Source organism: Bombus vosnesenskii, unplaced genomic scaffold (genome assembly GCF_011952255.1).
Source record: "Bombus vosnesenskii isolate JDL3184/JDL3185 unplaced genomic scaffold, Bvos_JDL3184-5_v1.1 scf7180000013448, whole genome shotgun sequence".
In the NCBI taxonomy this organism is placed as follows: domain Eukaryota; kingdom Metazoa; phylum Arthropoda; class Insecta; order Hymenoptera; family Apidae; genus Bombus; species Bombus vosnesenskii.
Genome location: NW_022883058.1, coordinates 522,118 through 545,918, shown reverse-complemented (window position 1 = coordinate 545,918; position 23,801 = coordinate 522,118). Strand labels below are relative to the sequence as shown.

The 23,801-nt window shown below is 44.4% G+C and overlaps 1 protein-coding gene across 12 annotated transcripts in view; it reads right to left on the bottom strand.

The window, feature by feature from the left end:
• The window catches only part of LOC117238310 (probable serine/threonine-protein kinase yakA), a 382,495-nt gene that overhangs the window by 340,825 nt on the left and 17,869 nt on the right, over nt 1-23,801 (bottom strand). For 9 of the 12 annotated variants that reach the window (XM_033503127.1, XM_033503139.1, XM_033503131.1 and 6 more), the window contains exons 2-3: nt 20,257-22,169; nt 18,993-19,348 (exon numbers count right to left, since the gene is read on the bottom strand). The exons of 1 other annotated variant lie outside the window; for it this stretch is intronic. In XM_033503127.1, the coding sequence (XP_033359018.1) occupies nt 18,993-19,178 (186 nt within the window). In that variant the 5' untranslated portion in view covers nt 19,179-19,348; nt 20,257-22,169. Of the gene's footprint in view, nt 1-18,992; nt 19,354-20,256; nt 22,170-23,801 lie in introns of all 12 variants that reach the window. 2 more of the 12 variants (XM_033503128.1, XM_033503129.1) reach the window with 2 other exon arrangements.

Sequence of the window (23,801 nt, the reverse complement as noted above, 5' to 3'; positions counted from 1 at the left end):
GGAAAAAATACGTTCGGACGGATCAACATCGAGCGAATACCGCCTGGAAAATTCGCGGAGACAATAACCAACGCGAGATCCAGGACGATTCCACTAATTGTCGCGAATCTAGAGACAAGGAAGAATGAAAAAGAAGGAGAAGAATAACGGGCCGAAGGAAAGTGGATAGAGAGCGACGGAAGAGACGTCGAATGGAACGAACGGCCCACTGATAGACGTATTTTTTCATTTTAAAAGATAGAGAAGAAGAGAGAGAAATAGGGAGACGAAGGAAAGAAGGAAAGGCGAATCTAGCCGGAGCTATCTGGTCTAGCGAAGATTTTCAGCCAACGAAGCCATCCTCTTGTCCCAGAAAACAAAAGAGCAGCGACTGTTGCTCGTTCGTCCACGCCCCTTCCCCCTTCGTTTTGTCTTTCGCCCCTGTCTACCCTCGCTTCTCGTCCTCGCCTGCTCGCTCTAGCACACGTTCCCCACCTGTCATATTTTCCTTCTTTCGTTCTCTCTCCCTCGTGTTTCTTCTTCCTTCTTCTTTACCCTTCAGTCTTTGTTGCCAAAGATCGCTCGAGTTTGCTCCTCTCTCTTCCAGTACAACTGCCACGGTGATATCGATTCTCCTACTTACTTTCTCATCGATCGCATCGCCTTGCGATAAGTTTTATAAACACGCCGCACAAAGAGGAAGAGGAGAAGAGAGAAGAAGGCGAAGATTACAACGAATTACAGATGGTTGCAGCGTGTACGTAGTTTCGTGAAGCAACATTCCCTCTTGGAAACGTCGCGCGATCCTTTCCAATTTCTTCGCACTCTCCTCGTTGATTCGATTGCTTTTGTCTCTTTTTGATACTCGCGAAGCATAGTTGCGTTATCTTTGGCGAGGAATTCGAGTCAGCGCCGCCTCGAGGAATTAAATAGGCCGAGAGATACGATCGCGAGATAACAGACTGACCGTCGTCGCAGCCTCCCGGAATTTTTCAGTGGAATCGCGCGATTCCAGCGTGTGATCGTGGGTTCAATCGCCGTCCGTAATGTTATCTCGATCGTCGTCGAGCAGCCTGCACCTAGCATTATCCTCCCACTCTCGGTTTAGCGATCTCTTACAGTCTTGATAATTCTCTACTTCCTTTCAGTTATCGTAATCGACGATAGCTCTCAGCAACGTCCACGTTTTTCACCTTCCCCTTTCTTTTTCCTTCGGTTTGATTCTCGTATTTGGATACGAATAATTATTTGCTCGTTACCAATAGATTGGCTTGTTCTTATTACTACTGGCTACTATGAAACGGAGAAAATCGAACAAGAGGAATACACGAAATGACCGGCTGAATAAATCAACGAGTATCTTCTGTTCACGAATATGTAAAACGTCTACGATATCCCTAGCAAACACCAATATTACGCGTCTGTGTCGAAATCGAAGGTATAGAAATTTACTTCTCAACGACAAGCATCGTAGATTCTAAATTTCTAAAAAGATTTTTCACGTATCGATCGAACGAACCGCGTCCGCGACGAATTAAGTCTGACGACGTTATTGCATCCATCGATGACATCTTTTTAGATGCCGGGAGCCAACGGGGTCCATTTTCCAGCTCGTAGCTCCCACTTTTTCACTCCATTTCTCTTGCTCGTCAACCGTGCGTCGGACGCTAAACGGGACACCGATATCGTTGACCCGAATTATCGCAAGAAAAATTCGAAACGGCACTACCGTTCCTCGCGGAGATACAATAATCTTCCTGGATAGGATTTCTCCTTTTTCGCTCCTCTTCTCACTCGACCGGCCTTCTTTTTTACGTTACTGTTCCTTTCGCTCTTCTTCTCTCTCCCACTCTCACGCGTGCATGGCCGAGGTAAGAGTCGCTTCGACCAAGTACTTACCTCCCAGAATATCGACTTCCCTTCCCGTCACTATTCCTACTTCTCCTCTCCTCTCCTCTCCGCTCCTCCGCTCTACTCTTCTCTACCGCGCGCCTCTTCCATCTCTTTTGCTTCTTTTTTCCCTATCCCGTGACTCCTTCTAAATCTTCCGCCTCCGCCTTCCTCCTCCTCCTCCTCCTACTCTTCTTCTTCTTCTTCTTCTTCTTCTTCTTCTTCTTCAGCCCCTTTGCATCGGGGCCGGGCCATTGGTATCGCAAACTCGAGACTATCTTAAGGAGATTTGATGCCGACGGAGTCTTACGGGATGAAATAATCCCGAAGATACGGCCGAGGTCTGGCAATATACCCGGCTACTTTCGTGGTTTTCCTGAATTTTTCAACGTAATCGTTCTCTCTTTAAAGGCGATTCGAGAAACGGATAACCGGCTCTTATTATCTTATTATTCTGGTGCGTCGTCTAGCCCTCGACCAGACAATGCATTCGTGGAATTTTTGTTCGTACGAAACACGATACGCGTCTATATCTATATATTTCTACGTACATATTTATAAAAACTGGTAATTTTGAAATAAATCACTCGACGATCGTTTCGTAGAATTTTAGAACGCTTTTACTACAACACTTGGTCAAAACTTGACTGTTCTATCTATCTTATCGCTATACCGCTATTCTACCATTATTGTAAACTTCAATCCCCTTTACCCTAGCCCTTCAACTTCTATTTTAATTTTATCCTCTTTGATATACTTTCTCTTCGATCTTTTACTCCGTCTAAACGCCCTAAACGTCTAAGGAACTGTCTGTTCCTTTATAATTTTCCACTCTGCCTTCCTTCGTTTTTTGGCGATAGATTTAGACGATAGACTTTTTAAGACTACCGATATAATGTGTCCGTTTCGCGATTACAGCGATCGACCGAAAACTGGAAAAATAATTTTACCGATGCATCGGGATGTTGCTTGTTGTAGAAAATACGACCCACGAAAAAATGACGAGTCTGTTCTGGCCGCCGAGTGGCGACGCGAACAAAGAACTTTGAAAGTTCGAAGAACGTTCCTGCTCGCTACGTTGATATCATCGACGTGAAGGCATGTACAGCAACACTGCGCACACCGTTGCTTTATAAACGTACAAAGAAACGAGACGATCAGCCTAGTCTCGTGACTATACAGGTTCAGAGACACGGTGAACGCAGTCCCGGGACAATTGTCGAGAAAATTGTGTAATATCGCTATTTACCTTGGGCAAATTGACAATTTATGATAGCGCGATTACAGCTCTAATCGGCTCATCCACCATCTTATCTTCTTCAATCGTTCTCTACACTCGCGTTAGCTGGGTCTCGGGTACGATCAATTTAGTGAAACGTTTCGTTGTTTTACCTCGTTTAAGATATATTTTACATCGTAATATATCTTGCGTCGACGAATAAAACGTACAAAATTTCATTTGTCGAATGAAGTCGAACGAACAGTATTCGAAGACGGGCGAATAACGAGAAGACGGCGAACGTATAACGCGTCTCGCCATCGCGACATACAAATCCACTGGTGCACGCGTCGAATTTTATTCGAGTAATCTGTCGGCGTATAATTTGGAAATTCGGATAGCCGCGCGCCGCGAAACGTAATTAATGCATTGTTAATCTAGTATGCCGCTCCCTACACCCGCAGTCCGGGGAAAGAGAGAACGAGCGGCCTGGAACAGAACGGAAATAAAACGCTCGAAAATCACCCAACGAGTTTTTTTCCACCTTCCTGTCTGTTCTCAACCACTTGTCTTTTCCCCGTTTCCCCGTGTGCGTGCGCGTAGCTCGCCGGAAAATTCCCAGCACGCGCCTCTCTCGCACCACGAAAATTCCACGATCCGCGCCACCCGCGATCCTGTTTTACGTTTTATCGATTACAAGCCCGAGGATCCGCGAGAATCGACACGCGCCACTAAAAAACCGTTTCATTCGTATCGTATCCGTCAACGAATCGTTCAACTTCTCGCGACACGAGAATAAAACGTTGCGAGATTTTTGCCACGAATTTCATACCCTTGTACGATCACTGAAAATCGAAGAGTCGCATCATAGGTACGATATTCTTCTGGTATAATCGAAAGATTTACACAACACGAGATTACACGAAACAACGCGTTAAACGCTTTTGACGCTTTTTCGCTTTCAAACGACGTTGTATATGTTAGAAAGTTTTCGACATCCTACATACGTGAATGTGTATGGAAAAAAAGAAAGCAAACAGGTGTCCGGACGTCTCGATGTTCGTCGAGTAGCCGGAATTAAATTCAACGGCTTTTCGTCCGCTATCGACTTGTACTTTTCTTTCGACAAACTTTCAAACGGCCACGTTCCACCGTTGCGCGAGAGTCCAGCCTCTAATTTTGTCTATTTTCTGACTCGATCGCTCTAACCCTAACCCTAACCCTAACCCTGACCCTAATCCTAACTCGATGATATATCGATAGATAACAGGTCGTAATTGCAGCAATTTTTCCCACGCCTTCCTTTCTCCCTTCGTCGATTTACTATATACGTTTTCATCGGAATTTTTCTCCACTTTCTCTTTTCACCACGCTATAAGCGGCCAAGTGGACTCGGCTAAATACACCGCAAATACCGTAAATCACGCGACAGTTCCTCCTTACTAGTTATTAAGCAACTTGTTCAAAATTCGTAGCGAATCTTGCCGTAGCTTGAAAACGTATCGAGACAACGTTAATCGCCAGACTATAATCGCCGTATCTCAAAGAGATTACTTTGCTCGAAACTCGCCTTTCGTCTTAAATTTCTGGTATTACGACGTGCGTCTTCTTTCCAGTAGATTCCTCGATTTTAGCGGATAGCTTCGCAACCGAAACGACAGTCCTCGCACCCATCGTCTCGTCGCTTCCGTACCATCGCCGCTTTCAGACACCGTCAAATTATGATCGACGCCTGACACGATCCCGTTTATGCGACCTTTCGATACGTATCTCCCTCGCTATCAACCCTCGCTGGTGATATCCAGCATCGTTGAAGAGAGGTACTAATCTACTCGGAGCGGGAAAACACGCTCGTTCGCTGGATCACGCGATAAATAAAAGCGAACAGCCGAAATTGAAATAAAAGTCGGAGATCGTATGCCGGCGGGCCACGTACCGTAGCCTGTGCTTTTAAAGAAATTGGCTGACACGAAGTGCCTCTCGCTGCATGCCATACGATATGCCGAATACGCTTCTCCGCATATGCCGCGTATACGATCGCTTCGACACGCGTCGATATCTTCTACCCGAGAAATAAGAATTTCCACGTACAGTGTATACTACAGAGGACTCGCGTAACAAGCCGCTATCAGAGAAATCGACGTGCGCTGGAACGAAAGAAAATTCTTTGTCGAGGCTTTTCGACGCGTTCGCGGATACACTCGAGGAACCACGGAAAAAAAAAGAAGAGAAAACCCAGAGAAGGGACAAAATATATCTTCCGCGACAGAGTACACTTTTCAGAGACTTCTGTCTTCTCAATGGCTGCTGCACCCGCGACTTTCCTCCAGATCAAATGGAAAATAGACGGACGAACGTTTGGTCGTTTAAATAAATAGGCGACGTGTTGCGATTGTATTCTTCGTGGCGCGTTTCATAGACACAGAGCGATAATTATATATAATCGAGTTTGGTCTAGAGAAGGTATTCGGCGAAATAAGACGGGCGAATAAAAATTTTAATTTCTACGTATCGAAAAATTACGACCGGGATCCGTGTTCATTTTCGCTATAAGACGAAGTTTCATAAAGGAAATATGCAGATATATAAAACGATATTAGTATAATACCGTCGTATTTATGCAACGAGTTCGGAAAGAACGTGTCGTTATTAGGTCTCGTAATCTGACTCGGAATTTCAAAACTCGGATTTTGTAGAAAACGTAATCTGACGGGCGGAACTTATTCAGCGACCTAATATTATCCATGAAAGGAGAAGGTTGCTCGTTCCTTCGAAGGAGTGCGAGTGAATGACGGTGGCCTCCCAACGCCAAAAGCTACGCACCGCGTCGCGTCGCGTCGCGTCGCGTCGCGTCGTGTCGGGGATGCGCCACGTGAAAGAAAATTCCCGCCGTAAGAAACAACCGCCTATATATAACAGAGTTTTTAGTGGTAACATGTTTTTGTACTCAGGCACCGTCTCAAGACCATTTTAGCATCAAATGATGTAACTACGCGGGGACCACACGCGGGAAATATGGTGAGTATTTTCTGGCGGCTGGCAACGAGTAACAGACGAGGATAGACGCGCCGGGTACTATTATTAAACCACGCCACATACCCTCGGATATATCGTCGCGTGTTTCCTCTTCGTCGAACGAGCAAGTGGCAGACCGGCCTAGGAAGAAACCAACGGAACCGCGTTATTCTATCTCCCTTTCGCCAAACTATTCCCGAAACTTTCATCCCCTTCCCCCGTATATGTTTTGTCACGTGTTTTTTCCATGCGTTTCGTCGTGCAAACGGAACACAGCGTTGTCCTTCTTGATCGATTCCGAGCCACGAGAGGAGAGAAGCGCGTTTAGCGTTTAGAGTAGGTGCAACTTTGCATCTCCGTTCGTCAGTACAAAGTGGCCGATTCACGATCGAAGATGACAAAATTCGAATAAAACATATTGTCAAATTTTCCAATTATTTGCAAAAATTAAAATAATCGCTTATGCCGCGATCCGATCAAACTTTCATTGGAAATATTTCAGACGAATTGCAACGGATTAGAATTTTACGGGGAGTTAAACTTCCTTTAAAACGGCATTACACATCCTGCAGCGAAAATTTGTTGTGCCCGTTGTGGTTCCAAACTGACCAAAACCAGGCACTGTTCTGTCGAGATCGCAACACCGTGACACGGAGGGAAAATTTACGTCGGTATAGGACGCCGCGGACGATTCCGTACGCCATGGGAATTCGCGGATGCGGAATAAAAGAAAAAAAGAACAAGGACACGTACACACGCAGAGACACGCAAATAGACGGCGAAAGAGGTGAAAAAAGGAAAAGAGCGACAGGAAAAAATGCCGTGAAATATACCGACGAGCGAGGATCATTAAAACTCCTCCACCACCTTCGCACTTTAGCGTATTTCACGCACGAATGTGCGCGTACCTATTGTGCAAGCACCAGTTCATCCGTTATCGCGCGCGGCCACGACTCTTTCCAGCAGCGGCTTTTATTATCTTTACACGTACGCGCGAAACCGGAAAGAAGCGTATTCCCCGCATATTCGACACGAAGGAAATCCGTTTCACCACGTTCCTTCTCTATCAGCTGCAAGCATCAGGCCCACGGCCTGGCCTACTTCGATCTTTTAACTTTAACCCTCGTCGTATTACGCCTGGATCTACCGCGACCCAGATACGGTACTATCCTGTCTGTTCGCCACTTGTCGCCAACTATCGTTCGTTTGTGCAATATAACGACAGGCAAGCGTGCATTGAAATGTACATATATACACACACATTTCAGTTTCGATAAGTATATAGCCTGCAGCTTTATACAAATGTACAGAAATTCTTATAAATTTCTTACAAATATATTCTAAAATTCTTATAAATTTATTACATCAACGAAATAACAACGCATCGAGCGCAATGAAATATTCATCCGAACGAATTTATAATTTATTTTTCTTCGTTTACTTTAACTTTAATAAAAACAGAAGGATTCGAAACAGGTGCGTCAAAGTATCCTCCTGATCAGTAATTATTATACGGAAACGAAACAGACTATCCATCTTGAAACAGGTATCCCGCAAGTTACGAAAACTCCTGTGTATTCCATCTCGTTGTCGTTCTCCGCGCAAAGAACGACATCGAACGTGACTAACGAAACAAAGTGTAAAAACGCGTTTCAACGCACGACGATGAAGAATCAACGCCGTGGCTTGCACCGGAATTCGATTAACTGCTCCGTTGCTGGCGATATTTAACCTTTAATTGCCCGTTCCGACAAAAATTTCACCCTTTCGCTCTCTGTTACACCTGCCTGTAAAACTAACGAAACAAAGTGGCGCCCGTTTGGAAATTAACGACTACGAACCTCCGTAAAAGTATCCAGAATTTTTCGAAAAGACTTTTTCGTATCAATTGAATATATCGCAGTAACAAATGGAAGAGGCTGTTCTTATTGAAAATTAGTAAAACGTTTGATTCGCGTTTAAACGCGAACAGACGTTGTTCTTAACGGGAACTGAAATCGTTCCAGGAATTCCGTTCTTATAAATATTTGAGATATTAAACTTGTACTATGACGGTCTAAACTCTGAAGGAACGCGTAGGTGTAAACTAAAAGGCGAAATGAATCATATTCTAAAATACACAAATTTATGCAGCGTGAAAGTTAACACAAACAGCGAGTCTACCTACTTTATCCGTAAAAATACTCAAAACTCTAGAAATCATCGTTTGAACGCGCAACGAAAGCTAAAACACCGAAACAGTATTTACGATACCGCGTGTCATAATCGATGACTCACGAATGAATTTCAAAGAGCATCGACGCGTTGTCTCATCGATGATACCAGTCCAATCAAGTTTCGCAACGATGTTATCTAACTAACCGTTGAACACGCACCGGTGTGTCTCTTATTGTATTTAAAAATGGAGGACGCGCGTCACAATCGCGAATACCTAGTGACGTATAGAGTCACGCAACGTTTAAATACACCCGAGTCACGTACACTTTCCTCCCTCGTGAATAGAACTCGTAGCCATCTCTAAACCATACGCGTTTCGAATTTACTTCTGAAACGCCGTTGCCTCTCGATCGTTCGTTCGCGTTCCACCATTAACCTCTTTTTCTCGCGACTTATCTTATTTTTTTCCTTTTTTTTTTTTTACAACAAGAAAACAAGAAAAAACTACAAACTGTTCGTCGATGCCGCATTTCTACGTTCGATATAATATAGTAGTCACGGTAAATTTATATCTTCGTTGTTCACGATTTCTTTTCTCGCAAAGAATTCCGCTCTTCGCACCGAAACAACGTTTCACGGCTACTCGGTATATTAAAATGTCAGTCATTAAAGTAATTCGCCATTGCCGTTACACGCCGTAATACTTTCAACTTATCGTCCCGGATAACACATTTGAAGCGTCGAAATTTAGACTGGCATTACTTTTGTGTCACTCTGTGTCAGCTTCCGGATGCAAGACCGATCGGTACTCGAGCGAATTTACGATAAAGTTTCTCCGTCGTTGTAGTTGGTTCCGCTAAGGGTCTGAGAAAGCAGCGATCAGCACTTCATTAGCGCGTTCTCAGACTTCTGACGAAGCCAGCTGCAACGCCGCGCCGGTGAAACGTCGTAACGCTCTTCTAAAAGGATACGGCTTACACCCGGAAGACTACCACGACTATGAACGACAAAACTCTGGCATCGTGAAAGCCTTCTGGATAGATAATTCCTTCGGGGAAAGTTGCTTCCTACGCCGCAATCCCGTCGACGAGGAGAATCGAGACCGAGTCTCGGCGTTGTTTTTTCAAAAGAAGCGTACCACCGATCTCGCCACGATCTGTGTATATATCTTTCGCGAAAGAGATAAAAGTGTCATAACAAATTAATGCAACGTTAATACTCATTTGAGCGGACGAAACGCGGGTAATGGCCATTTTTGATCCGATTCGAATCGAGTGTTCTGGTTACGTAACAAGTGTGCCCACCTGCCAGTCGAGACTTAATTTATTTGATTTATTACGCGGCATCCATTTCGAACGAATACCCGATGCTCTCCAATCGATAGCCATCCCCTCCATATCGTACACACGTAAACTCTACACCTGACGCAAAAATTATACAGACAGACTCCAGCTATCTCTCTAAATGGCCCGGGGCCTGGTGTCTAAATCCGACCATTTTGCGTATAACCCAAGAACATCGTTGTACCAAAGAGGAATTGTCGAGCGATAAAGTTTATTACTTACACGTTACGTTCTATCTGAGACGCTCCTATTGCTCTTATCGAGGTGCAAAGAGAAGACAGATTCATAGAAAACGAAGAAGAAAGAGGCGGAAGAAGATGGAGGAGTACGATCCAGAGACTCGGAGAGAAGGGTTTATCTCGCGTAGCTCAAGACAGGAAAGCAACTATATCGTCTGGCACGGGCATAGGCACCGAAGGCAGCAGGGCTACGGGCCAGGAATCGATAACACATGACGGCATATAGGCACATACTGGACTGACCACAGAATGCCATCCGCGCACCTCCCATCGCCCTCGTGTCCCTAACTCGCCTCTTTACCCCTGCCTCCCGGCCAGTTGCATCCCCAGCACACACGCACGTGAATGCACGCCCGTGCAGCTCACCGCTCGTGTGTGTGCACGGGTAGGCACGGTAGCCACCCATCCCATGGCCTCGCGTCCGCCTCTCCACTCTTCCTTCGACCATGCAGTACGTTACCTCTTCCATCCCCTTGTAACCTTTGGTGCCAACCGTTCCGACCGTTCTATTACAGCGACAGGCATTGCGGCTAATGCCGTTCAGCCGTAAATTACGCGCAAGCGATAGACGGTAACCTAGGTGGTACCGCACCTGTACGATTTTTAACTTCGCCCTTAGCCCGGTGCACTCAGGTCGATTCGCTCTGACCTACGCGACCACAGACGTATACACCGGCTATAGAGGTATCTGGCTTCCGAAGCTGACTATAACCGGGCACACCGGAACCCTTTCGAAAGGTACGCAGGTATCGAAAGGTGCCTGTGCGCAGCTAGACGCAACAGAGATATCGCGATCGCGCGTCCCCTTCTTTCGAATAACCACTGAATCGAAAAATATGAGTACGAACTGGTTAATAAAGGTGCAACGGGAGACTTCTTTGACAAACGATCGTTATAGCGACGAATAACGTGCTTTTTCGGCTCGTTTATTTCGTCGAAGATCGCGATACTACGAGCTTTGCTTTCGAAATTTCGATACGTTAAGTTTTGCAACAGCGGATGTTTTCATCATTTTGACGTATCTTTTCGAATAATTTGTATAAACTTTCGTTGCCTGTTCCCGATCCTTGTCTCGGGTGAACATTAATTTTTTACGAATCAATCGTATTACCGACGATCCGAATCGACTCCTACACGTTTTGCATACTTGCGATATCATACGCAAAATGAGAAATAATTCGATCAATCGGAAGTGTACCATCGCCATTCGGTGATAACCACCAACAACGATATCAAACGATACGTTAAAAAGCATGCAAGTCGAATCACTTTCTTTCCACTCTTGTCCTTTTTATAGATCTTCCGAGACTGTGAAAAAGAAACGTGAAAGCGACAGAAGCGTGTCCACTCGACGATGTACACACACACAAAGAGACGTATACATATATACATGTGAAAACCGCGTCTCTCTAGGGACCGGATGAGACAGAGAAAAACAGAGGAAAAAGGCGAACGCCAAAGTCTATGGTAGGAGAGAGGCAGGTAAGAGATACGCCAAAGAGAGAGAAGAGCTCTTGATCTTTCGAGGCAATTAAATGAATTTCCACTCGGCTAGAATGGCAAACGTTTAGAGACGGTTCCTACGTAAGATATTCCGGTGAGCACTCCGAGATATCAGAGAGGTAATATCGGGAAGGAGAAGAGACGTAGTTTGTGGGCTAGAAGTAATACACGAGAACCTGCCAGTCTGCCTGCTTGCTCGCACGACTGTCTGTCTCTCAGCTCAGGTTGGTCGAGGTCGGTCTCTTCGATATATTTACAACACCGTGCATAGGCCAGCTGCCATGGTGATCTCATAACGGTAACTAATCACATATTTCTAAGAAATATTACCACATCGCACGGTGTTGGACGGAAAAGAATCTTCGCGCATTGTCTTCGTAACTTTTCCTGTTACCTAAGGTTTTTAAAGAATACTCGGAGAAGAAAGAGGATGAAAAACTTAAGTGAATCGTTTAAAATATTACGAACAAATTAACGCATAATCAGAAACGAATCAGCCTAAAGAGTTATTTAAGAAAATCCTTGAACGATCCCCTCTACCGAGAGAAACAAGCAAGTATTAATACAGAGTATTAATCTCGATATTAGAATCGATTCTTTTAACGAATTAAACGAAATACATGTTAAAAACTAACGATAGACGTAAAATAACAGCAAGTATCCTCCTATTCTTTCGTAAACGAAAACATGTCCGTTTGGTAAATGGTCCGAGGCTTTTGCAGCGCACTGTACGGCCCCGTCTGTCTGTCTGCCTTATGTCGCCCAACTCGAATCGATTCCGAAACTAACAATGCACGGGCTATGAGCCATTGCACGCTTCTCCGTCCCTCTAGTTGTTCCCGCACTGATCGTTCTCCTTAACATATATCACGAGACTTTTCGATTTTCTATTCTCTACTGCTCCCCATCCCTAAAAACGCATTAACGCGACAGCTCTCCAAAATTGAAATTCAGAGCGCGCCCGTGAAAAAAAGAAACCGACCAACGGGAAAGCGTACACCGCGATAAATATAAATCCTCGACCCATCCCTCTTTTTCGCTTCGTGTCTCTCTTTCATGGTGTTGCAACAACGCACAGCATCCACGAGGCGGTGCCAACGAACGAATCGAACCAACTCGTGGCACGTCGGAGTTCGCGTGCCGTACACGGGAAGGAGGTCAAGCACTTCGGCGATGCGTCGGCCTTTAACCCCGAACGAAAGACGGGGCTGAAAAACGTTCACCTCTTGCTCCGATGCACGCAGTTAACAAGTGTCTTTCGTCGGCGGCCAATCGTCGAACGAATGTCCGTTCTTTCGTGACGGAACATTCTCCGCGTGTTTGGTACACGCGTATGTAGTCGTAATGGTACGTAGTTGGAATTAAACGATCGTCCCTTTGATTCGTGTCTCTCTCGTGACAAATTTGTTTTCGATGGTAAATACGGTAACGTAATATTACGAACTGCGATACACCAAAAGAGGATTGTCCGCGGGATTGACGCTTAAAGCTAGAATTATTCGTTGCCATTGCGAAACGAAAGAAATCCAAAGGATTAAATTTCCAAAAATTCCACTTAACGAGACACCCGTAGTCACCTGGTATCTCTCTATAACACTGTAACGAGTACCTATTGTTGATCGCTATCAAAGAACCGATATCAAAGCGATTCTGGCGGTAAAAACTGGCAAGGTCCCAAAAATCATGTTTCCGGATTGTATCGTGGCGCGATCGACGCAGAGCGGTGTGCACAGCATGCAGGAGTATGTATTTCCCCGGGTCCGGTGTCGAGCTTGCACAGTAACTTTAGATTCTTGCGGGATTCACCGGCCAACGACAGCGTCGTATTTCCGTGTCGGGATCAGAAAATCGCATTGGTGGGCTGTAGAGGAAGAAAAGAGAGAAGGAGAGACGTTTCACGGTAGCAGACACGAAAAACATAGTTAACAGCTGCTACCGTCACCATCGCCGCGCCGCCACCGCCGTCTCGTCGTTTCTCTCTTTCCCTCCTTTGCACTCTCTTTTCGTTCTGTCTTCGTCTATCTTTCCCTCCGGCACCTGTCGCGTCCGTTAACGCGGGACTAAAATACGAAACGACGCGACGTAACTCGCGAGCGGAATCGTCTCACGGAACAAAACCTTTCGTTCGACGTCGTTGCGTCTCTGTACCACCAGCGACCACTTCCTTCGTATTCTTACGCGTTCGATGGTCGTGCATTAGCCGTTTAAGTACCGTTCTTTGTACGCATGGTCAAGGATAAACCGCACCGTTCGAATCTTGGACGGTATTGTTTTAAAAAAGAGCAAATTTTTAACTGTTCGTGGAAAAATTACGAATTACCTTTTTAAAGAAGAATGAATTACCTTTTTACCCTTTTAAATTACCTTACTAAACATTCAGTTTTACGATTGCCAATTCTGATTAAAGTCTGGAACTATTTTTTTCTCAATGAGTTTGGAAATACTGTGCCTATCAAAAGTTAATTATAATTATTTATGACTAGAAACTAAACGAGTGAAACGACAAGCATCTCGAGAGGCAATAGATTTACCTTAGAAAGAATATGCGAATTTTCCTTTACAAGAGTGAAAATTTTCCCGTAATGTATATTTTAATATCTCTATCTTATACTATAGCTTGAATAGTAAAATTCACATCCAATGTATAGTTGACAAATTTTTCAAAATGCGATGAAATCGATAATCTTATCCTTTGTTACTTTTAGGATGCGCCACTGCGCCCCATGGCTTCTCAACAGTCTGCAGACACGAACGATACACACTGGTCGCGTGTACCGGATAGCGACAGAATTACCGTGTCTCCCGGCGACGAATTATTCGCATAGGTGGCAGCCACCTGAAATACTACGCCCGAAGATAACCGGAATACATCTCGATCGATTAAAACGCTCTTTGTACAACCCGATTGCCTAACGTTATTACATCATCGAATGTGATCGTCAGAGATAGGATCAAATACGTCGCGAATATACTCCAGTGTATTTAAACTCAATTCTCGCGAGTAGACCGCAAATTTATGTATTTGTTGCTTCGAAGAACAGACATAATGCGTAGAGTAGAATACTCGTAACGATGGTGTACGATGCTTGTAATTCTTTCAGATTATAAAGTTAATCTCACGTGACCCTATAAATAAAATTCTACAGAATTAGATCGGACAACATAGACAATTTTGTTACAAATGAAATCAGGTATCAACAGATTTTATTCCATATTTTTGACTTCCTTCCTCCCCCCTCTCCCCCGCTCCGCCGATTGTACTGGTAATTACAGAACGCTTTGTGTATATATTGAAAATTATCTCGTCGTTAATAATCGTTCGTTCAGCATATAACGAGTTACACTTCGTTCGACTAATTCCTTTTTCGCATTTGTGACTGAACGAATCGTTTCGGCGAACAGTTCACAGATCACCAAACGCGTCGTTCCATTTCGTATGCTCGGCTGCGAGTTATCAACGTGGGAACGAGGCTTTATCGTCCCACGTACCGGACGCATGCGAATTGGAAAACGGTCGAATAAAAAAAAAAAGACGTATCCTCGTGTACATTCACCACTTTATTCACGGTGTAGGTGGACGTATGTTTATATAGGGTATCCCAATTTTTTCCGATCAAGCTTTCAGGAGTTTGGGATGTCGTATGGGTATGAAATTTTACCGTGCAGTTGTACAAAAGTAGGAAATACGAAGGGAGTGGCAACAAACTCGAAGTTATTACGATTAAGCTACGAATGTTCGTTAGTATAGGTATTATCATCTTGTAGACATTACGTTATAGATATTATCCTGACAAAGAACGACATCGGAAAAACCGAATCAGCTTGTACAGATATGCGTACACTACGTAGATTTGGTATCGCCGCAAAGAGAAACAGAGAACGCTATGAAAACCCTGCAGAGTGATTCACAGTCAAGAAAAATCATACCGTCACGAAAATTATAACGCCTAATCGTTTTAGATCGTATAAGGGCAAAATGTTTAAAGATACTGAACACCCTGTATGTACATTTGTAGGTAGATACGCGCGTGTATGAGAACCACAGAGCAGGGAACGAGCGATAAAGGAAGAAAGAAAAGTCCAATCGTCGGCGGGGCGTGACGAACCGATAAAACAGTCGCACTGGCAGGAGTTTTCGACGTCGAGCCCGCGACATCTGCAACCAAGAAATGGCTGGCACCCGATGTCGTTTTCCGACAAGCGTAAAACGCTTGACAGTCAAATTAATCGAAAGTTTTAAGGTAATTGGAATCGATAACGCCGAGGTGAATAAGAGGCAGCAGCGGGCAGTCGGCCCTTCGGAGGTGGTCGAAGGGTTCGCGGGAGTCCTCCGGCGGCACCGGAAATATCAGGAAGAGCCTCGAGAGACAGAGACGATCGAGGGGGAACATCGTTGAAACCGTTCTCTCTAACTCGGTCATATTCCTTCTTGCAATGGTTCCTCTCTTACACCCGCTACCTCTGATATTGTATATTCCGGCGAAGCAGAGTGGAGAACGACCATGATTAGGCCCCAGGTCTACTTTAATATCCCGCTCCCATCCAATCGGTCTAATTGGAATCGAACGTACGAATTTCACGAGGATGTGGTCTGGCAAATCGTGATGTTTCGCCGCGCGTGTAGTCCTGTACACAGCGTGTCTCGGAAGATCGGGGTTCGATCGATGCTTGGGTCAAACGTATCGGAACATTTTCAATTTCAAGCTCCTATAGCGTGAATTTACGCGCAGTCCTACCGCGTATGCAGGATGGACGTTGTTCGAATTAGCAGAGACGACTAACCCGACGTTGATAGTAAACCGATAGAAAAGATGGTCCACGCATCTCTTACGAGAAAATACTCTCTCTTGTAAGAATCCGCGGATATTGGCACGATCGCGTGAATTACTCGTATGCGCGTAGGATAATCTACGAGTCCGAAGGGAATCGTTACTTACGCGCCATGAACCTCCTTTGCGATTCCCTCGATAGTACGCGAAAGAATAGCTCCCGATTTTCGGCCACAATTTCCTTCCTTCCAGCAAATTAATCTAGCTTTTACCGTACGATACTCTCTCGAACATTAAACGCGGATGGTAGACGTACGAAACGGCAATAGCCTGTTCCCCTTTTATTCTCAGCTCGAAAAATGAGACTTTATTTCATCGGTGGAGCGTAAGGAGAGCCGCGCTTCTGCCACCTAAACGGCGCAAGAAACGAGGAGTAGACTCTGTTATAGCGGAGAAGTCGGTATGGTCTCCCCCCTGCTGCCACCCTCGGCCAAAGTCTTCGTCTACCTAATGCAATGGTTTATCGTTAATATTTCTTCCAAGTAATATTGGTTCGCGCCTCTTAAGCTACAAGTTTCTCTTATATTCCGCGGAGAGCTCTAAGAAACGGTTCGTTCAACTTCTATCGCTGTTCCTGCCGATATATTTACATTCGCGTTTTACACAGTCCATCGGATAATTTGAAACCGAACGAACATTCGTAAAACGAAAGTATCTAACAATTTTATCGCATTCTATCCCACAAATGGAATACGCTGTTAGATCGTCGAATAATAGGTAAACGTTCATCGACGAGATCTCGTTTCGGTTATTCTATAATTATAAAGTATTTATAATATTTCGGTTCTTTCGATCACGAGCTTCGATCCTCTCGGAAGGAAAAACAAAGTTCTCTTCAAAAACTATCCTACGTTTTCGATTAATTCTTTTGAATTTTAAACCAACGCAGTGTCGCATTTGCCAGAACAGCCTGTATAAAATACTTCCAAAATTCGATCGACATCGCCAACATAGATAGAAAAAGGATCGAAGAAAAAAACAGTAACCAGACAATTCGACGAGTTCTTGCGTGTACCGGTGGCCGAGTACAAACCGGTACACGATGCAGAGGCACGAAGGCAGATTAAACGCGAGGCCCGCATAGACGCGATGTTCTATCCGGTCGAAACAATTAAACGTAACGAGTGCCACTATCGAGTAAGAACGTGCGAGCAGCGAGCGATGCGAAGAGATGGCCGAGGATCGACGAACAACGCGGACCTTTAGCCGAGTCTTCATCGACGTTAATGGTTTCCAGAATTAAACCACGACTCGGGCAACGTGGCACCACTCGCGTACCGACGTACATATACATCGCTGTCGCACGTTGATGTACGACGATGATGTACGTAGCACGCCGTTCTCTATCGTCCCCGTGACCGATACCAAGAATAATCTAACCGTTTAATCATCCAACTTAATTTCGCAGACTGCGAGAGAGAACGTAAAGCCAACTCGGAAAAACCGGCACATAGTCGTTTCTGCTTTTTACGCTCAAGTCGTGTCGTTTCTGAGCGAACGCTCCCCATCGAAACTCTAGAATCGATGACGACGCGTTTGCCATTACTCGTCTGGTTGCAGTTTAAATACCTTCCTACTTCGAACGAACAAGAAAACTTCGCATATACGACGCTAAAATTTTGTTTGATCTGAAAGTACAATTTAGAATAACATCGTAGAAGTCAATTCCGAGAACTTTGAAACACATTTTACAAGAAATACCAAGGTTCAACCGAGTCGGAGGGTACGCTCGGAATATTTCCTTTCGTTTTATCTCGTCGCTGTTACTGGTTCGCGCGTATCATTATCGCGACAAACTCTTCTCGTAAACTCTGTCGGACTATTAGCAAAAAGATGTCAAATTTTTGCGCCAGATCCACGCCGGTAAGATCAATTTTGATTCATCAAAGTCGTCGAGCCAATTTTTCATCTAGTCCGATCACGCGTTGAGTAATTGTCGCTATCGATAACTGCAAATTCAATCCTCGAATTTAATATCTACGGGACGACGAGACTATCGAGCCGCGCCCTAGTCGTATCTTTTTTCTCTCCTTTTTTTTTTCTCTCCTGCGTGTACGTATTTGCTCTTCTTGGAGACATTTCTACAACGACAGCTTTATTAGAAGTCGTCCCTATTCGTTACGCGAAATTGAACGTTCCCGAGATGAATTTCAACGAGAAAGCTCGCCCGATTAGCGCGAGAGAGCTACTATGCGGTATACTAATTCGTAAATGGGAAATTTAGCAATCCTTTAACGATACAAATACATTCGTATAAAATTGACTACATACGTATAGAACGAGTTACAAGTCTAAAAATCCATGAAATTCGCGATTCGCGTATTGCATGGGATATAGAACACACATATGTAAACACTCTAAAAATGGCAGCTACCTGTTTCGAGAGTTCGATAGGGTGATTATTCACGTAGGTCAGTGCTATCCGTAAACTTACCCAATATCATCCTTCTTCGCGTCATTTATTATACAAAAAAGAGTATATACGTGTACTTGTGCACGATACAAAGGAAATATAAAAACGAATAACGAACAAAGATTTCTCAAGCGTGGAACGAACAACTCGAATAACAAATAAATCGTCAACGGCTATTTTAATCGTGGCTGTTCGTGATTCTTTCTGGACCTGATTAAAACCTGATTAAGGACAGCACTGATCCTATAGGTGACGCAAATACGTGTACCTACGATAATAGATACGTGTGCGCGAGATGGATAGAAGAGGAGATAATGCTTAGCAGCCACAGAGAGTAGCCGAAAAGATGGATTATCAGGTAACCCGATGTGGAAACTCGATTATACACAATGTGTTGTTCGTTACCTTGATACTGTCGTAGCAAGCAGTGACCCGTCCGTTCTGCACCTCGACGTTAGCTGGTGGATGGGCGAACTTGCACTCCGTGTCAGGCCTGGTACACTTGTTGCGCTGGAACTCCCTGCAAACCTCTAGCTGAAGCCATCGAGAGTCCTTGCCGTTCAGTAGGTTATTCATGTTGACCATTGCCATAATTTCTGGCCCTGGAAGATCGGGGGACTCCTTTCTTTAGGCAGGGACTAACACAAAGTCTGGTTTTTTCTACCGACTCTAGTTTATCCTCCTTCCTCCGTAAACCGTGGCTGTCCGTATGCTGCTCTTCCACGTAGCCTCGACTCTTTAATCTTGTTCACTCGCACCGGCTAATCTTCCCAAGGATACAATTGTTTCGCTTTTTTATTCAAATCGACTCGCGAGCGCTCATTTGCACTTACAAGAATTTCGACGAGCTACAGAAATTCATATCCGTTCGTTCTTTCTTTCTTTCCCTCTTTCTTCTTTACTTCCTTCGTTCCTTTCTTTCTATCTTTCTTTCTTTCTTTCTTTCTTTCTTTCTTGCTTTCCCTTTCGATTCGCGTGTTGGTTCTTTCAGACTATCGACTACGGTACGACACGTATTGCTTCCGCTTTCAATCACACCAGGCCTTTCATTCGCGTGCACAACCGATGAATCGTAACCTACGAAGCGTCCGCTTTCGTTCCCTTTGTCTTTTCATCAATGGAACGACTTCGACGGGTATAAAGGTTCGATGCTCGAAACGAGCCGATTTTATGATAGTAGAAAATTCAATTTTATCGAGATCCAAGTTGACGAAAGTAGTTTGATATACCGTCGGAGAAGCGTTATCTAACCTTTTATGCCTCGATGGTAGTTTAAAGGATCGTTTTCGTTAGAACGGTACGCAACCTTTTTAGAAATACGCGCTCCTCTCGTGATATTTTATATATTCGTTTACGTTGTACCGATTCTAACGAATATTTACGTATTAACGTAGAACGTAATTCAGAAGATAAAGAGTCGAAAGAGACACTTCGCTAGCGATACAAGCAAATGACCGTGCAGATATTTATCTAACATGATTTTATAATAAAAGCATACTACGACTAAAAGGAAGTGATCGAATTGATGAAAAAGTGAAGTTTCCATAAATGCATAAATATCCGCGCTCTTTCGACCACGTTCGTTCAAAAGCTCACACTTATTCGCACGATAGCTCGTCGAAATGCTCGCAGGTGCCTCGAGCTTCGATACTATGGTAAATAGTGGTACCTTACGCAAGAAGTATTTCTTTCTGTAGGGTGCGATCTTATTGTCCCATGAACGAGTCCTGCGGCGAGTCGATGATCTTCCAAGAGCTCGGACGATCTTCCTTGTAGATGAATCACGATTAAAAACTCGCGGAAACCGGACGACGTAATCGACGACGTAACGAAGATTTTACTTTATCCGTATGTTTGAGCGCGAATTAACCCGTCGTTACACGTTTCTTCTCGATTATCCTTTCCTTCTCTGAATTTCTCGATTTCCTCTGCTCCGTTTTAATTGCCTATGATTCGTTGTCGCGTATTATCGAACACCGTGCGTAGCGTAAAAGGCTCGCGATTGTCAGCGCCAGTTCTACGAGAAATTCTAAACTATATTTAGACCGCCGATGATCACACACACACACACACACATACGCACACACCGTTATCGCCTGGCTGCTCTTTATCAAACACAGTTGTTATCGATCGCAGTACGTTCAGTCGTAACGCAGAGACCGAGTTTCGGTTAGCTGTGTGCTTGCCAGGTGGCGTAAAAGAGAAAGAGAGCTGTTTCCGTTCCTTTTTCTTTCTTTCGAGAGACTTTGTAATTCCAGCTAGTTTGGTAGACGTGTAGGTTGATTGTCGCGTCTCGACTCTTTCGATGATTCACGTAGAAACGGTTGGCTGGAAGAGGAACGCGTTGCACCCTTCTACTCGAGGAAAGTTGGCAGAGGAAGATATTCTCACAGTGAGAAAGAAGTAGTGAAGTAGAAGATATTTATGGTGATATTTATGTGTGTATATTGTCAGCGATTAGGCGCTCTGGCTTTTCTGCGTTTTTAGGCGTTTTGCGTCGAGCTTCTGCCACGGTCGACCTGCTTTGCCTCTAGAGACAAGCTAGCGCACGAAAGATCCTCTCTCTCTCCTTTTTGATTCTTCCTACCGATATTCAACTTGCTTCGATCTTCCTTTTATCTTCGCACGATGCACTCGGAGAGCTTTTTGGAGGGCGCTTTAGCAACTAGAGCAAGTAGTAGTAGTTTGGGCAAAGCTTGAAAGCCTTCGAGAAGCTATAAACGTCGACCAACGAGTGTATGCTCTCTAGGAACGCGTTGATTTTGCTCTTTATCGAATATATAGGCTGATTGTTGCTGCATTCGAGTTTTGTTGCACAGAGATATATATATATATATATAATATAATATAATATATATATATAATATGTATATATATATATATATAAAGAGAGAGAGGTGTGTGTGTGTGTCAAAAAGCCGGTCGTGGTGTCCTTCAAGCCGGTTCTGAAGCTAACGCGTGTCTTGTGTGTAGTCTACTTGGACGAGGAAGGACGACTCCGAGGAGGTAGTAGTAGTAATAGTAGTAGTAGTAGTACTAGTAGTAGTAGGCCGTAAGAGAAAACGGAGCTCTCGAATTTTTCGGAAAGATCACCTTAGCCACGGTTGCGCTTCTTGGAGAAGGGGCGAGATAAGGGGGCGAGATAAGGAGCAACGGTGGCGTGATACTGCTGAGGAACGGTGGATGGGAGGAAAACGTCGGAGCGAAACGTTGGAAAGAAACGGAGGGAGAAGAAGACTCGAAGGTTGGAGCAGATTTGAGAGTAAGCACGAAAGAAGGCGGTAGGCGACAAAGCGGGTAAAGAGGCAGGGGGTCAGGGGTCCAGTCGTGTGTCGGATCGTGGAGATCGTATGCGATGGAAGGGTCGGGCCGTGGTGGTGTGCTGGATCGGGCAAAGGGAAGGGGGGTGGGATAGGAGAAACGTGGAAACGGTAAAAGAGAAAGACAGAATGGGGGAGGTTCGGTAGGGGGAAGGGGGGTTGCGAGTTAGCGAGTGACGTTGCGTTTCCGTTCCTCGGATTTACGTCATTTATTCGGCGCACTCCTGGTTCCTCCCGCGGTCGAACTCCGGATTCTGCTGTTCTGGAAACATACCAAAAGCGAAAACTCGCGTTACTGCGGATGCAAAGGCTTAAAATGCTTCTTGTTTCTGGGGGCTGCTTGTGGAGGGTTGTGGGAAGGGTGACGATCAGACTCGGTGAAAGGCTTTGGCTTTCGAACAGAAAGATACGTAGATAGATATAGATAGACAGATAAATAAATAGATAGATACGTAGATAGATAGATAGATAGATAGATAGATAGATAGATTGATAGAGATAGACGAAGGATATATGTTCGTAGGGATCTGTATATGTACGTGTAGAGGGCCAAGTGTAAATGGATGATAAAGCAGAGGCCGCGAATGGGCAAAGGTAAAATAGAAAAAGCGCAGGACTACCAATGCAAGCACGCTTAATCGAGTAAGTGAAGGCATCGAGGACGCGCGATCCTTGGTCGATCGATAACTTATTACGCAATGGCGGCCAAAAGAAAGTTTAAGATTGATGTATCTCTGTACGATATTTTATACGTATCTATATTTAAAATTCTATCATCTTTCGTTCGCCATTGTATATGGAGTCACGATAAAAACGAAACTGATCGTACGGTTTTTCTATCGGGTGTAATTCCATCATTCGCGCGAAGGAAACGAAAAATAAATGCTAATTAGATTAGAGATAGTCGCGATATAAAAATTCTATCAATCAATTAACGATGCTTTCTCAACGTAATGTTTATAACGCGATTCCATGGACACGTGCCACGTCCAGACAACGAAATGTACGTCTGGTGCGCGCAATTCCTGTCGTTTAATATTTCGTGCAATACTCGAGAAGAAATATCAAGTATACCGATCGAATAAAAAGAGTGACGTTCAGAATTCCGTACGATTACGATATAAATATTAGAATAAGAAGTACATATATGGGATACTGCTTCGATCATTGAGTCGTCGGGTATGAAATTGCGTAAGTGCAGGTATTCAACGGGCAAAATTTCGCGATTCTTATCAATATCTCGCAAAAAAAAATTGAATTCGCGTGATCGGCGATGACCGATCGACGAAAACTTTCGCCGCGCGCGACACGAGTAATCGATTCGGGAGCAAACGCTACCGTAAGTACAGTTAGTGGAATCGATGTAGCGAGATCGTAAATCGAAGTACTAAATGGCGGCCCTCTCATTGATGTAAGCGTATCGTCGGTGAAAGAGATACAGCGAGGTCGTAAAATCGGTCTGATATTTAAGTTTACGCGTTTCGAGAACCGGAACGGTAATTTCAGACATACGCGTAGCGTAAATTTTCCAAGAAATTAGTCTCGGATAAAGAATTGAAGCGGGAGAATACCGATCGTTCGGTCACTCGACAACGAAAAATTTGTTGCCCCTTTATAACGTAGCTTATAAATCTTTAAACTTTCAGAGTCTTTGATCAAACTTTCGAAATATCTCAGATTTGATGACTTTCTATTCTCTACCGGCAAACCAACGATATCAACTTTACGACTTCGCTCGGCATCTCTGTCGGCAACTATACACGGTCTAGCATTTGCTTTATGTACGAGTCAGAAACAGTTAAGGTAAAGAAAAAGAAACGGCCGAAGAGGGTCGGCGAGAAAAACATAGTACAATTTTCCGTCACGCGAGTAAGCCGCTTACGAAAAGCGGGCC